This window comes from Trachinotus anak, unplaced genomic scaffold, assembly GCF_046630095.1.
Source record: "Trachinotus anak isolate AG129_WGS33_773 ecotype Australia unplaced genomic scaffold, CSIRO_AGI_Tana_v1 ptg000008l, whole genome shotgun sequence".
NCBI classification, from domain to species: domain Eukaryota; kingdom Metazoa; phylum Chordata; class Actinopteri; order Carangiformes; family Carangidae; genus Trachinotus; species Trachinotus anak.
In genome coordinates, this window is record NW_027273859.1 from 7,390,601 (window position 1) to 7,406,474 (window position 15,874).

The window sequence follows — 15,874 nt, forward strand, 5'->3', positions numbered from 1 at the left end:
CATAGAACATTTAGCATAGAGACAAATCTGCTGTAAGGCTGTGACATGTTATAACATGTTACCTTAACTAGCAGGTAGCAGTGGTTAAACCAGATGGGAGTTCCACTCAAAACAAGTCCAGTATCTAACATAACTTTGCTTGCAATTGAATCCTCTTATTGGATACCAGATTATTGTCCCGCTGATTAACAGCTGACCAGAGATGAAGTTCTGTATGGCCACTGCTTGATGACATGATGAACCCTGCAGTTTATTAACCTTTATTTACCTTCCTGCTGCCAACCACTGCTGACTAGTTAAAACAATTAAGGATTTAAGTTGTTAAAGCAGTGACATTTAACTAGAATTACCAGACTTAAGCTAGGCTCGTTAGTGTAGTGTGTCAAAAGCACTGGATGTGAACAGGATTTGTCATGCAAACCACAGGGTCACACCAGACAGAAGAGGCCACTATGAAAAACTGAATTATTGATATTTATGATACATGTTGTGATAGAGTGTATATAGTATTTGAAAAACTTCATGGCTACTAATCTGAAATAGGCTGTGTAACTTTTCAAAGAGGAAATAACACAATCTTCCTCTTAGAAAAGAAAAGTTGAATTCCTAAACAATGAAATTTATTCAAATCAATTGCCTCAGGAGTTTGGCTTCCACAGCCTTACTTGTGTGTGTTACATAAAGTTTTAACATGTTATAGATATTTCAGAGGTTTTATAAGAGAAACAAGCAACTGGCTCAAGAGCATCTTGGATACTGAAGGGAGATTTGGTGACATCCTGTAATTGCTGCTTGTGGCATTTCTATTCACCCTGTGTGGCAGCAAAGGACCATAGCATTTGATTTCTTTCTTCTTTATCAGTTTGTTACAAATAAGTCAAACATAGCCATGACAAACATTACAGCTGGACAAAAATAATCAGTCTCTCCTCTTGGTGCTTTCAATCCACTATACAATTGCAGCCACTCCTGCACTTCAGTGAGCTCATATAAGTTGTACTTCACCTCGTATTTGCAGGAAAGAAGTAAATGTACATTCTGAGGCAACAGCTTTTCCAAATGGATCCAGTAATAGCTCAGAAAGCAGTGCTTGTGAAGCAAGCATCAGTGTACGTACCTCCATACTTGCATTTTACCAGGATTAATATCATCTGCTCTCAAAGTCTACGGTTTCCTGTCCGTCACTATTGTCCACAAGATTTACGGATCTTTATTGAGTAAATTCCGTTCAAAGCTGCTTAGTAAGACAAGAATGATGGTTATAATCCCTCCTGTTGGTTTATAAAGCCTCCTGCCATATATATTCTCTGTTATTTACAGCTAAACACAGATTCCTTTGTAACAATAACTGCTAGTGTTTAATCTGACCTTTGCTGATGTGATTACTGGATCTGCTCAAAATAAGGAGGAAATGGGTGTCCTAATGTTTTCTTTTTAGTTTTGTTTTTTCAGTTAAACTTGTTGTCCTAAAAACATTGTCAACATTTTCAAAACGGCAACAGCAAATGTCACACATCATGAAGATAGTTTTTTGACCATATACAGGCACAATGAAGTAGAACATGGCAAATCAGACTCTTGTGAATGCCAAGATTATTAAGGGCACATTAGACTGGTGATAGGAGTCATTAGTACCTTTACTGTATTAATTAACCAGTTAAGGAGTTGTTAAATTTGACAGTATGAGTCATTATAAATAAGATTCACAAATATTGTCTTAAATGGGTGATACTGTGACAGCATTCAAGAGAAGCATCAAGCCAGGCTTACAAACTGTTCACAGCTACATTTTCAGGTGTGATTAACATTTGCCTTGACAGCATTTTGTATGAAATGAGTGGACACTTATTTATTGTAATGAATAAATAAATCCAGCAGATGGTGGTATCACAGTCACTGAAGATCATTGTTCAGTTGGTGCCATCAAAGTTTGAGAAGCACTGAGGAGATGTGTCCCTCTTGTCTTTTCTTTTTCTTTTTTCATAAAACATTATCTTGGGGTTATAGCTGTGGTCAGATGTAATTTTCCCGTTTTCTAGTACTAACAGCAGTTAAGGTTACTGTAAAACTTATTTTCATTAAACACAAAAATTAATTTTCCACAGCCCAAGGTGATCTTGTTTTGTTTGACCAACAGTCCAAAACTCAAATAGATTCAGTTTACTGTGACATAAAACAGAAATCCTCACATTTCTCATCATGTACATGCAAACTAATATTCTATCAATCAGCTAGGACTAATCAATTAGTTGACTAATTGTTTCAATTCTAACTCATGTTTACAATGTGCTTTGAGTTGTATGATGACACTCAGATTGTAATTAATTGGTTATCCACACTCATTAAATGATGACCATCTGTTGTTGAATGAAAATACTGTTCTTGCCTTAAAAACATTTTACCAACACACCATGTCTATTGGATTGCTACCTATTAGTAGTTGGGTCATAAATAATTGATTATATTTGCTTTTACAAGATCCTCTTTATTGGGGGTTACACAAGTTTCCTATTTGCATTGTTACCTTCAGTAGATTTCTGAAAATGATGCATAAGTTCTGATGCCAACATCAACTTTTGTTAGGGGGAAAATATATTCATTGCTGGGTCCACGAGTTGCTACTTAACTACATCACATTATCAATTAAACTCAATCTGCTATAATCAAAAAATATCTTATTCTTGGTTGGCATCACATTTACTTGACAGCAATGTAGCCTGGAGAATGACACTGTAAGATGGACCACAATTACGGTCGGACGATACAGCAATAAAATGACTCGCAGGCAGGTTTGGCACGTTAACAGATGAGGCCTTTTATTCATCCATCTTCAGGAGCAAGCATCACCCAGCATCAGACCAGCAACGCACAAGTTGTTAAAATGGCGCCTTTTTATACTGTGTATTGGCTAATGACCTCGGGAGACTCCACTCACAGGGATCCAGTGCCTGCTCACATATTAACACACATTTCTTTTCTTATAACTATACACACACACACACATCCTCACATCCTTATATACATGTTCATTTCTTCACTACCAAATGAAACAAAACCCCACTAAACCACATTACATCTACTACAATAAAATACACACATCTAAACCACCCCACACCAATTTACACTTGGTTACCCCCGGAACTATAAAACATGGGGTCCGTTGTCTGGGGAAGCCTTTTGCCTGAACACCCTGAAGACAAAGAGACTGGTGAGTAGTTAACACACTTTATGCTCCCCCTCGTTGCACCTTCATACACATACACATACTACACATTACATCAACCATTACTTTCTTTTGGCGCAACTCTAAGCTCATTGTTTTATTCCTTCAAACATGGCTGCACATTTACTCCCATGTCCCTCTCTTTCAGGTGGAGCTGCGTGGCCTACACAGCACCTGCCATCCAATCACAATTAAAAAGGACCATACATAGGGAGACAAATATTCCAATCATTAGTGCAACATATGGCCATACAAGTGTGCAAAATGCAATGTGATCAAATGTATTGTGCAAATCTTCAATAAAGTGCTGTTGCTCCTATTAAAGTGCTTGTGCAGTTATTGAAGTGCGTGTGTCTCCATACCCCTACAGTCAAAAGTGCATGGTGCCGTATTTACAAAGTCAGGTGATGAAGCGCTCTTCGTCACAGACACATTTACAGTATAGAGCAGCAGCTTGAGCTCTGATTGGCCAGCTGTTATCTGTTGGTTGGACACCTGTGTCAGAGCTAATGTTATAACACCTGTTGCTGCTATGACATGCCAAAATGTCTGCTGTGAAAAACTGTCTCTGATGAATAAACAGCTTTGCTTTGACATCCACAGATGGGTCTCTTTAATTCATGAAATCCTGGAAATGTATGCAAATAAACAACGTATTGATGAGTTAGTCTGTAACTGCATTTTTCAAAAGTCTACTTTGACTACAAAATTCAAATGTGTTATATCAGATCATTTCAGATGTTACATCACAATATGACATTAACATAATTGAAAGTTGTGTTTGTCACAGCAGAAATGCACAGGTGTAATAAACAAAATCACTGCTGACTGAATTCCATTTAGCTGCTTCAGTTTCAGTGTCCTGCTCACTGCCACAGGATCGCGGCTGAGTGAGACCCTTACAGACACAATGGAGGTGTTGTTAGTAACACCTGTGCTTTTCTAAATGTCTGCTTTGAGACAGACCTATTTTCTTTTATCTATCTGCTTCATTTGTGGCATGGTCACCTGATTTCTTGTGTTATCAGGGCCTTACAACAGCAGAACTTTTTGTCTTATAAACATGGTGTGGTTTTTATAAACATGATTTTAAAGTGGACTAAGTGTAATCACATTCCTTTCATGTATTTTCAGGAGGCACATTAGTGAACTCATTTAAACTTTAAACTCATTGTACAGTCTCACTAAAAACCGGGGACACAGAGGTGGCAAATGTTTCGGCCTGACAACAGTGGGAGCTGCGTCAAGTTAGTTCCACCAAAATAAGACCAAGGATTATTCCATTGTGCCAAAAATAAAAGCGTCACATTTGTGTAACTCAAATATAATTAAACAAAGACAAACTGTATTGAATACACAGCGAACCAGTTGAAAAGCTCTAAGTTCATTTAAATATTTTATAGCCTGTGGTATTCTTTTGTTTGTGTAGTGAGTTTTTCAGTGTTTCTTTGGTAGCGCCACAGAGTATCGTCTATATTTCTATAGCCCTGTTGAAGCAGTTCCATGAAAGGCATAATTTTGTAGAAATAAATGTTATTTTGCAATTTAGAATTTCCTAAAGGCCATAATTTCATGAAACTCTAATGAGGTTTTATTTTGAAAAGCCAAATCGGAAGTTACTTATGCGTCTAGTCCCATCTAATAAGAAAACGCTGTTTTTAAAGGGAAACCAAGGTTGTTGAGGTCTGTGGTGGGCATAGCAGGTTGAAGGTAAGTGTAAATTTATTGTCGTGTTCTGAGTGTCTCAGTACAGTCGGTGTTTTTGTCCTCTAAATGTCCCTTGTTTACCAGCTCATCGCTTTGGTTAGCGGAAATCAAGATGCGGGCAAGTGTCAAGTCAAGACATCTGGTAAAGTGCAAGCTAACTAGCTAGCTAGGATGAAGCTAACAAGGCTAACGGTACCGTCCCCCGGTTCAGCGGAGCAGGCTGCCGGACTCAGGGATGCTGCCCCGTTTGTTTGATTGCAGTGGTCGACTGTGGAGAGAAGTGGATAAATATAACTGGGTGTTAGGTAAAGTACATTGTCACAGTTATATTAAATCTTACAAGTGCAGTGGCGAATATTTCCTTTGAATAGCTGCGGGGGTGGGGGTGGTATGGCCCCCTGTTCAGGTACATGAACACACTGACAGCTTTTCTTTTGATCAGGTCACTATCTTGCGTTTTAGCTGCTCCTGAGAGCTTTACTACAAATTTGAATTAATAGTAATAATAATAAAAACTGTAATAATGGGTAGTCTGTATATCTTACTGCAGCCTGTTTGAACTTAAACTATGAATCAGTTGATCTGCAGCTCTCCATAACATGTCATAACAAGTTTTTCTCAAAGGTACAAATCATACGATGGAGTCAAATCCAGAGTGATTACTCCCACAGTCGGAAAATCTCTCCTTAGGTCACCAGTTTCCACCATTTCCACCATGATTTGCAAGCTTCATTATTTGGTGTGACCATTGTACAACAGCCACGACGTCCAGTGAATATTGTGGCCTTTTCTCAAAGGGGCATATATGACAGCTCTTCAAAAGCCTTTACAAAAACTTTACTGCTGATTGTGTATACTCAGAAGAGGAAATAATGCCAAACCATATGAGGAAACGCCTATACTTGAATTTTGAGTGTCAGACAGGAACATGAATATATGCTTATGCAAATATAGTCTCTGTTTACTTATGGGAAAGACCCAAGAAAAGAAGAACACAATTTAAACAAAAGAATGAAATGTACCAATAATGTAACGGTGTTGACTTGTGTGACGGGTGATATTGTATGTGCTAGCAGGGAATGAACCTGGCCAAAAATGACAAATTTTGATGTGTTTACCTCAATGGTGAATCAAAAACAAAACAACAAAATGAAATGAAATTGAATACTATCTAACTGATTTGTTTTGATTAATTTAAAAGTCAAGGAAAATTTGATCTTGGCCGAAGGTTTTATTTTGGAAAGAAAACCATGGTTACCAGAGCAACCTGTAAAGACCCTAACTTATTTACTTGTTTCAGAGAAAATTGAATGGAGAGGACAAAAGGCCAGCAGGATAAAAAAGAAAAACCAAGTGATTAACAAATGCTGTTGAACTGCTGTCAGATGTGATGCTAAGGGCAAACGTCTGTATACTCACTGTGACTCAATGTCTGCTTGTTTAATGATGTCCATGCAGATGGAGGAGCTTGTGTGGCAGATGGGGGGGTGGTCTTTGGGGTGGGTGAGTCATTGTCTTCTGGTGTATGGGTGTGTCAATAATAGGCATTCTGTCTGTGAACAATTCACTTTAACCTTTGAACCACACCATTCTCCTCTGTTAAAAACTACTTGTGACTTCAGAGAAAACAATCATCTTTTGGTGCAGTTCAGTTAGTGGAGAGAAACCAGTCGCATGGCTTTAATCAATTTCATGTGAAAGTAATGAGGGGAAACATAAAAATGCTGGCTTGAAAGTAAACTGTCAGCCTGTGGGCGGTCTCGCTATAAATTATGGGAGAGACCTAAAGATATTTAGTTTGCAATCATAGAAAACTAACTAAAACAGAAAATACCAATTTGAGAAGATGGAAGCAAAGAATCAAAACGACAATTGCTAATTAATTTTCTGTTCATCGTCTTATTAATCTACTAATTATTGCAGGTCTAGTACTCTTAAATCTAAATGTACTTGAATACAGAGTTGAAACATGATGCATGAGCGAAAATGCAGAAGTTCACCAGAACGCACTTTTAACGTCTGGTTGGAAGTGAGATGCTTCCCACGTTGTCTACCCCTGGCCTGTATAATAATAGATACATACTTTTTAAACAATGGAATAGGATGTTTATGGAATCACATTACCTACCTGATACCCTGTCACTAAGTGATCAATTAGCATTACTGACTGAGAAACTGATTTTAAAATATCTTTTTTTATAACAGTATGGTGTATAATGGCACAGTAATCATACAAAACACATTTAAAATTTGTATAAAAAATTATTTCTAGCAGACTTATTTGTGAGATTTACTTTCTTTGGGAACAAGAGCTGCTTGCTATTAGGATTTGTTTAAGAGAAGTTCATTTTAGTTCACTGTATATTCCCTTCAGGCAAAGGACACACTTGTAACTGTACACTGTGTAAAATGATACAGCCTCTGTTGTCCCATGCTTCCTCCACCACTGAGCTGACCTTAGCCAAGTCCTCATTCTCACAAGGGTACACTCTGCTCTGACAGTGCCTTTTACAGCTTCATGCTGCTGTTCGTTTCTCTTCAAGAGGTGCTTATCGTTCCCTCTCATTGTACTTGTGTAATCAGTGTCATCATAAAACCTTGACATTGTTAAAGGGTAGCAGTGTAGTAGGTGTGCAGAAACATTTACCTGCACATCTATTTCTGGGCTATATTTGATTTTTTTTTTTTTTTTTTTTAGATATTTTCAGCACAAATACACAAGTTTGATTTCAAAATGTGTTTCAGTATTTACAGTAAACAGCAAGAGCTTCTCTCTACAGACACCATTTTGCACTGATGTTCAACAATGATAGAGGGAGAAGTTCATTCAAAAGAGGCCTCCAGTCCGTCCACTAAGGGACACACCAACTGTGACCTACAGTTCTTGTGATATGTCCCCCAACGTCAGCTCTAGTTCTTGTCTGCTGCCCTAAGTCTGATTTAACATGTTGAACCTTGAACCGACATGTGTTCAACAGTTTTAATTTTTGTTGCTTGAGATGTATTGTCAATTTGTACTACAAGCCTATGAGAAGACTGTTTGATCAGATTCACACTGATGTGAAAATGTATGACCATTTTGTTCAGCTCTCTGCAATATTCTCAGGAGTACAACAGAGAAGTTACTTCCTGTCACACAGGCACAGAACAAACGTGCATATTAGCATGTCAGCTGCCTGTCACCTGTAGTCTTTGTGGTTTTTTAAAGTCTTAAACAACTTTTAACAGATGATGTGAAGCAGTTAGGCTTCATTGCACCTGGAAAAGCCTAAAGAGACCCAAATGTAACACAGCTGCAGTAGATGTTGCATTTTGAGTGAGGTGCAACTGTCATTGAGTGAAATGTAGATTGAGGGAACGTGGACACTGTAAAACACACAAAACTGTAAATTACACTGCATCACAAAGTAACCAGGGCATCACAGATTCATGATCACAGTGCAACAGTTTAGCTGACTTCCTTCCTTCTCCTCTTGCAGGTTGCTGCTGGTTGCAGGGCCCTGTGGAGCAGAAGAGCTGTGCCATTCCCCCTTTTGTCCTCTCATGCCCCCCCCCGTGTGTTCCCCTGTGTGTAAGTGACCCCACACCCTCACCCGCACCCGCACCCCACCTGATCCCTTCTGTTGTATCGCCACTCCAGCCCGAAGCCCCCCTCTCACCCCATGCTTGGGACAAAGCCAGCTCACTGCCAGCCCAATGACTGCCTGGATCGTCCTGCCTGTCAGCCTGTCTGCCTTCTCCATCACAGGAATATGGATAGTGTGAGTTACAGAAACGCTTCACTGTGTCATGTATGTTGTCACATTGAAACATAATGTGTTCCCATTAGCAGGGGTACAGATGCTAGGTTTTCTTGTTTGTATTATGTCTGCTGGATAACCCTTTATCTTAAACCCAGTGTAATCTTGTTTCTTTATAATAGTCCTATTTGTTTTATTTGCCATTTCTTGCTTTGAATTATGTGGCGTTCTTTACTCTACAGGTACGCCATGGCTGTGATGAATCACCATGTTTGTCCTGTGGAGAACTGGTGAGTGGTTTTCTTTTTTGATCTCAAACTGGCTTAAAACTTTTATGTCTATCAGCTGTGGGTAGGGAAACTGTCTGTGTCACTGCTACAGGTCTTACAATGTAACGTGCACAGAGGAGCTGCCCCGACCAGGCTTCCCCAAGACGTGCTGCACCATCCAGGACATCCCCCTCATCAGGTCTCCCATTCCACCTCTCCCCCTCTCTGTGCATCAAGTCTTTGTTTCTGCAGAATACAATAGAAATTTTGTGTCAGCCAAGGCCCAGAGGCATGAATTAGCACCTTGTTATGTAGTCGCTCTATGACGGTCATTAACCCACGCTTTGCATAAATTGCATTTGTGTAATCTGCAAATAAGCCTCTAACCACAGGCAAGTACAAAAGCACTCTTGTAAAAAGGCATCATGAGACTTGCAGGCTTTTTAGCAGCGTACGTAGTGGAATGTTTTATATCTTGATGCTATCCGAGCAGAGTGGTTAAACATTCTTTCACATTCTTGATGTCATTCTTGACCTTAATTTGTTCCTGTACAATTCAACATTTTGAAAACCGATACACGGTAACTGTGTGATACACTGATATGTTTATATCTCCTCCCTCCTGTACTGAGAGTTATCCTGTCTTCATGTCCTACAGTAAATGTGGCTCCTATCCTCCTGAAAGTTGCCTGTTCAGCCTGATTGGCAACGTTGGAGCTTTCATGGGTAAGGCCTCGTTCTAACTCAATTTAAATCATGCGCTCAAAAGGCATTGTGTGTTCAACAGTATGTCCTTAAAGGGATAGAATGACATTTTGGGAAACACTTATTTGCTTTCTTGCCAAGAGTGAGATGAGAAGGTCGATGCCGCTTCTTGATTGATAACCTCTGACGTCTTGATGCCTCTATGAGTTTGCCAGGCAACCAGCAGATACACCAGGAAGTGTCAGCAGCAGAGAAATAGTTTCATCACTGTAAAACCTCAAATAAAATAGTTTTGTAAAAGGGGCTGTTAAATTGTAAACAATTTCCATTATTTAAGAATCAAATATTTTACAACTTCTGCAGTAAAATGTTAACCTGTTTACCACTGATATTGAGTGATAAACTGTGGAAATTCATCATTAAATAAGCAATGACGTGACATGGGCTGAATCTCTAATTAGATCGGCGATTTATCCTGCAGTGGAAATAAAACTGCTGCCTTCCGCTCTTTAATACAAACACAATTACTGAGTGTAGTTGAGGTGAAAAGTGTTTAATGTCTGTCTCCTCTGTCCGTCCTGTGTGTTTCATCAATCCTCCATGGTGCCCACAGACGTCAGCCACTTCCCTCCAAGAGATATGGAGGGGCTTGAAATAGCCTGTGCTCTCTAATCAATAATGAATGCAGCTTTCCCTCCACTTCTCCCTCCGTGGTCTTCCTCCATTATTACTCCTCCTCCTCCTATTTTGTTTGATCACCATTCAGTACTGCCCCCCCCCCCCCCCCCCCCCCCTCCCCCCCCTGCCCTTAATTGCATCTCTTTCCTGGTGTTTTCACTATTGAGTCATTATTCATATCACCTTTCCTTCTTATATATATTTTTAATTTATTTTCTAGTCCACATGATCTCCTGTTGTTTCCTTGCTTTTTTTATTTCCAGATTTCATTTCATGTTGTCTCTGCTTTCTCCTTTCCTCTCACTGGTGAATAAACTGTCTGGATGCTCTTTGACTTTCTTACTCTTGGTAGCTTGTAATGTTGTAGACCTGTGTTTTACTGCCTCGGTGGTATGTACTGTAAGAGACAGCAACCTGCAGGTTATAGACAGACCTGACAAGAAAAGTACCTCCTCATGCAAGCAGAGATGTCAATAGTTGACAGAACACATCCTCTTTGAGACAGCAGTAACCTGACCCTTTCACTAACAGTCCAGTAATTTGACATTTTAATACCTTCAATAACTAAACTAAACCATGATTAAGTTTCCACCATATCAAAAGGGTTTCAGTGGTGAATATTATTTGTATTTAATGTAATGGATGCAGTGTAAACCTGTGTTGTCTTGTGTCCTGCAGTGGTGATGGTGTGCCTTCTGCGCTACGCCCAGGTGATCGAGCACAGCCACCGATGTTGGGTCAACACCAGCGCTCTAGTGTCCGGCTGCACCAACGCTGTGGGTCTGGTCATGGTGGGCAACTTCCAGGTAAACGTCAGCACCAATCACATGAAAACACATCATTTTGATTTTGCTCATGTTTTTGGACTTTAGACAAGTGAAAACAATCACTGACTATACGTCTCTGTCTGGCAGGTTGATCATGCCAAATCTCTACACTATGTGGGTGCTGGGGTGGCATTTCCAGCAGGGCTGCTGTTTGTGTGCCTGCAGTGTGTGCTCACCTACCGGGTAGCCGTAACCGCCCTTGACTACTGGATGGCCCATTTCCGGGTGGCACTGGCACTGGGAGCCATGGTCTCCCTCGTCCTCAGTATCCTTTACTTCCTGGTGGGACACCCCCCTGCTGTTCACATATAGAAGTTATTTTTGTTATATACACAATTTTTGATACATGTGGATTTAATTCTTAAACTAGGTTCTCTGAAGTACGTCATGTAACTGACCTTTTTCACAGTGGATATTTTAACGTGTCATCTTGAGAAAAGCACAGGTGTAACTCATAACAACTGTCTCCCATTTAGATCACACAGTTCAAGGCCCTGATATTGTCCATGCTCACACACTGGAGTGACTTTCCGAGCATTGAGCCAACATTAAAGTTATTCGTTACACCTGTGCTTTTCCCTTTCGTGTGTTCAAGACAAGTCCAAATGTCAGCCTTGAAAATTGTCCGTTTAACTCCAGTCAGAATTTTCAATTTCAGTTAGACCAGGTGATTTTAAGGTTTATCAATTCAACATTACCTGTTGACGTTCCTTAAACTCTTCAGCTAGTCAGTGATTCACAAGCAAATATTTGCTGTTGCTGTATTCCATATCTGAGTTTATCTGTGTTTATTGATGAAACAAGTTTTTCTTTGTTCAGAATGAAGACAGACTTCGTTGAGGTTAGGGTTGTGTAATGCTTGGTCTGTTTTTTGTATTGCTATATTCATCTCGTAATGGCTCCACCTTGTCATCCTGAGATCAGTGCTCTCACAGTCCAATCATGTGGTGGTATGCTGATAAAACATTGGAGAGACCTCTTGTTTTCTCCTTTTCACTCCACTAGCCTCGAGACAGATCAAGATGTTTGTCCTTCCAACTCTGAGACACAACCACAAGGCCACACTGCTACATCTGCCTGGGCTGACTTTCATCTGTACGTCCTGCCCTCTTGTGAAGCCATCAGCTCATTGTTAAACATTGAGCTGATGGCTTCACTTTCTATGGCAGCCTCTCCTCCCTGCCTGCCTCTCGGTGACATCCGGTCAGAAATAAGACAGTTGAGCTGTGTGTTACTCTTTGACAATCTGTTGTCTCTCAGATGCATCATGCTGGCTGTTTTTAAAACTTCACTGTTCTCAAGTTAGGAAGCGGTTTATGCAGGACTGTTCTCCTCACCAGTCATCATTTCCGTCCTTCATGTCAGTCTGCCGTCTCCTCATCCTTTTGGCAGCAAGGATTAGAACCATTCAGGTTCATGTTGATTATCCAGCAGATAATAACAGTCCATCCTGGGTGAAAACAATGCATTCACTGACTGGTGTCCTTTAAACCTATCCGTGTAATAGAGCAGTGAAGCCAATTGGAATTTAACCCTAATCTGATTATGAATTCACATCTGGCACCATAACGTTAAGCCTGTGATAAATCTCATTTTATTATATCATGGATGTGAGACAGGATGTTGACATTTTTTTATTTTCTCCTTCATGTGTTGCTGTAGAGCCAGTGGAAACAGGAAATGGTAGTACGATAGTAATAATAATAGTAATAAAAGTATTAAGCTCTGATTGTTTAGCTCATGCATGTATGAGCCATATTTGCCCTCCTTAACTTGTCCTCCTCTCAGGTGGCATCTTCTTTATCCATGAGAGCTTCATCCTGCAGCACACCGCAGCCATCTGCGAGTGGGTCTTCACTGTGGACATCCTGGTCTTCTACGGCACCTTCACCTATGAGTTCGGCACCGTCACCAGCGAGACAATGATGGCCGGCCTCCAGCGGAGTCACCACCACGGCTCAGGTGTTATCATGGGCCCCAGGGCCCGGGGCTCAACACTAGGCGGGGCAACTAAGGGCCTCAAGTCCCCCGGGGGAAGCAGCACATCCACACATCTCAACTGCACCCCAGAGAGCATAGCCATGTTGTAGTTCTGCATCGCAGCACGAAGGTGAGGTGCTTCATGAGCTCCCGCAGGAAGGCAAGATGACAGAGGCAGCATGTGGAGGAAGTTCTAATATCTTGAACCATTGAGCCAACACCAGGTTATCCCATCTGTAATACTATACCTTCTTTTGTTTTGTTTGGTTTGGTTTTTTTCTCAACGTTGCAAGTGCAAACCCCTGCAGTCAGATGTCCTGTTACATTTTCAGTGGCGAGGTTGAAAGGACGGCTGAATGTGTGGAGCCAGTCTGAGCACTGGAACCATGAATGTTTTCCAAGACGGCTGTTGATTTGGGCAATTCTTCACCAGAACCTACAAGAGAAGGTTGTTTTCCGGATGTGTTTTTTTTGTTTGTTTGTTTGTTTGTTTTTGTTGTTTTGTTTTACTGGTGTCATGGTGGAAAGGTAAATTACTTAAACCCACAAGCCCCCCCCCCCCCCCCCCCCCCCCCCAAGACACTCCTATCAACTACCCATTGCTTTTGTGTGGCCCACCTGTTGTGGCCTCTTGCTTATCTCTGCACGGCACACTTTTTGAATGAGAGTATAGCAATTTTGCGTTTGTGTAGAAAGTAGAAAATACTGAATGTTTGAGATGTGAATAGTTAACATGTTTTACAGGCTGTAAGCATATGGCCTTTTTAAACCAATCAAGCATAAATTACCTGTCAAATGATTTGGCAAAAATCATTAACTTCACCTGACAATTTGATTTGGTTGCACAGATGATTTGAATGCAATTTTTATGTGGTATTTTTAAATTAATTTACAAAATGTTATTATGTGTATCTTGAACCACTATCATTCTTGAGGTCATAATCCATTTCACTGACATGTGAGTGCAGGATGGCTGCTCTGTTGTAATGACTTGGACTTTGCATCTCAATCACTTTTAACTGTCTCCCATTATTATCCCACAAGCTGCATGATCGGATTATTTCTTTGTCATGCTACCTTATTATTTCATACACTGTCATGGCCGGTGTAATAATCGCCATCAGTCATCTGATAATTTATACTTCACTGGAGTGAAAAATGCCTTTTTCAGTGTGTTGGAGTTGAACACAGGGCTCTTTTTGTTGGTTTTTTTTGTTGTTGTTTTTTTTTTTAAGCGACACCAAGACATTTGAAGTGACCTACATCATATAGTACAGTTATAATCCGATGAACACATTTACAGAATAACATAGTTATTGATCTGGATCCAGGCTGGACCCGTGGAAGCCTTATTTGAGTTTTGATTATAGGCTTTGTGTTAAATATGAAATGAGGTGAAGCCTTCCCAGTAGTTGCAGGGGACGTTTTGTTAACTGAGAGGTGAATGTGATGCTTGCAGACATTGTGCCATAAACCTCAAGGCATGACATGGTGTCAGTACGGTGTTACAACCAGACGATACCACACAGGTCGTGGACTGAAGTTAAAGTGTGTCGCATTTTGAGGTTTTTGTATAATTTCCTGTTGCCAATTTCTCTTGAAGTTGTGAATCAGCTTCAACACCAGACTGCCACAAACCACCACTGCTCAAACTAAAGGTGAAAAATGCCACCCAATTTAGGTTACACTCAGATTAGGTTTCTGTTTTAAGTGAGCCGTTCTAGAGAAGCACGTTTCGTAACACACGGATACACAGTATTCTGTCTTCTGCATAGTGTTGATGTGTTTTTAACTGTCTAATCACTGGATGCCAGCAGTACACATTTTTAAAAGGTCACATCACCTACCTCCTTTATCTTTTGTGGGTTTGATGTTATTTAAATGTGAAAGCTAGAGTTCCAACATGTTCTCCATCTCACAATTGTTTGAGGTTGAGCAAAGTATTTAACACGAGGGTGGCTCAGCAATCCACAAAGATCTGTCCTAACAAATGTTAGCATTTGACAGGACAGTGGATCTGCTGTGACACAAGATGTGTAATCGTGTCAGGTCAGTTTTCTTTACTTTTTGTGCAAATCATTTAACTTCCCATTCTTTGTGGGACTGCAGTAATCCTGTCTGGTTCTGCAATCTTGCCAAAAAAGACTGGAATCCTCTGGAGTTTTGATGGGTTTTCTGTACGGCAGCAGTAGGTGTATGAATTGGTATGTGTGTAATGTTTTAGCCTTATCCCATGTACTGTGCCAGGGGAACATGTTCAGATCTTACCTTGTGTTCAGCTGTAGCCTCTTTCACCATACTGTAACCAAGTCACGAGGTGTGACTACAAATGGCAGCTTGTATGAGCCCTCACATCAGGGTTGGATTTATTCTGTAACACCATCTTCCACAGGCCCAAATTTTTTTTCTTTTTTGTTGTCAAAATGTGCACTTCACTCAGCTTTCAAATGATGTGTTTGTTCATGGGAGAATCCTGTATTAAAAAGGCTGCCTGACCTCTACATGTGTTGAACTCTAGCAACAGCAACACAGAAACTAAATAATGTATTTGTCTTATTTCCATGATTTGAAAAATATGTAAAAGGATGGTAATGGAGTCAGATAATTCCCTGAAAACAAGTCAACACAGATTATTTTGTTTCCTTTTTATAAATTCTGTAAATATTTAATGATTTGTCTATCATTTAGGTATTTTCATTTGACAGAGATTTATATTCAAATTGAAATAAAAATGATAAATTATTA

The 15,874-nt window shown here is 40.1% G+C and overlaps 1 protein-coding gene across 2 annotated transcripts; it reads left to right on the forward strand.

Annotated features, from left to right (window-relative positions):
- The first annotated feature begins 4,859 nt into the window (after nucleotides 1–4,859).
- Nucleotides 4,860–15,874, forward strand: LOC139623713 (transmembrane protein 150A-like). 2 transcript variants are annotated; one of them, XM_071482170.1, is made up of 8 exons: nucleotides 4,860–4,933; nucleotides 8,410–8,691; nucleotides 8,913–8,960; nucleotides 9,052–9,138; nucleotides 9,598–9,665; nucleotides 11,001–11,128; nucleotides 11,237–11,414; nucleotides 12,938–15,874. In XM_071482170.1, the coding sequence occupies exons 2-8, from the start codon at nucleotides 8,627–8,629 to the stop codon at nucleotides 13,237–13,239; spliced, it is 876 nt and encodes a 291-aa protein (XP_071338271.1). In that variant the 5' UTR covers nucleotides 4,860–4,933; nucleotides 8,410–8,626; the 3' UTR covers nucleotides 13,240–15,874. The 2 variants fall into 2 exon arrangements, with proteins under 2 accessions (XP_071338271.1, XP_071338272.1); XM_071482171.1 differs by lacking the exon at nucleotides 4,860–4,933 and adding an exon at nucleotides 4,966–5,235.

Excerpts from the sequence above, each read along its gene's own strand:
- LOC139623713 (XM_071482170.1), top strand. The coding sequence starts at position 8,627 with ATGACTGCCTGGATCGTCCTGCCTGTCAGCCTGTCTGCCTTCTCCATC. Across the intron at positions 8,692-8,912 it reads ATCACAGGAATATGGATAGT|GTACGCCATGGCTGTGATGA; the intron begins GTGAGTTACAGA and ends TTTACTCTACAG. Across the intron at positions 9,139-9,597 it reads CAGGACATCCCCCTCATCAG|TAAATGTGGCTCCTATCCTC; the intron begins GTCTCCCATTCC and ends CATGTCCTACAG.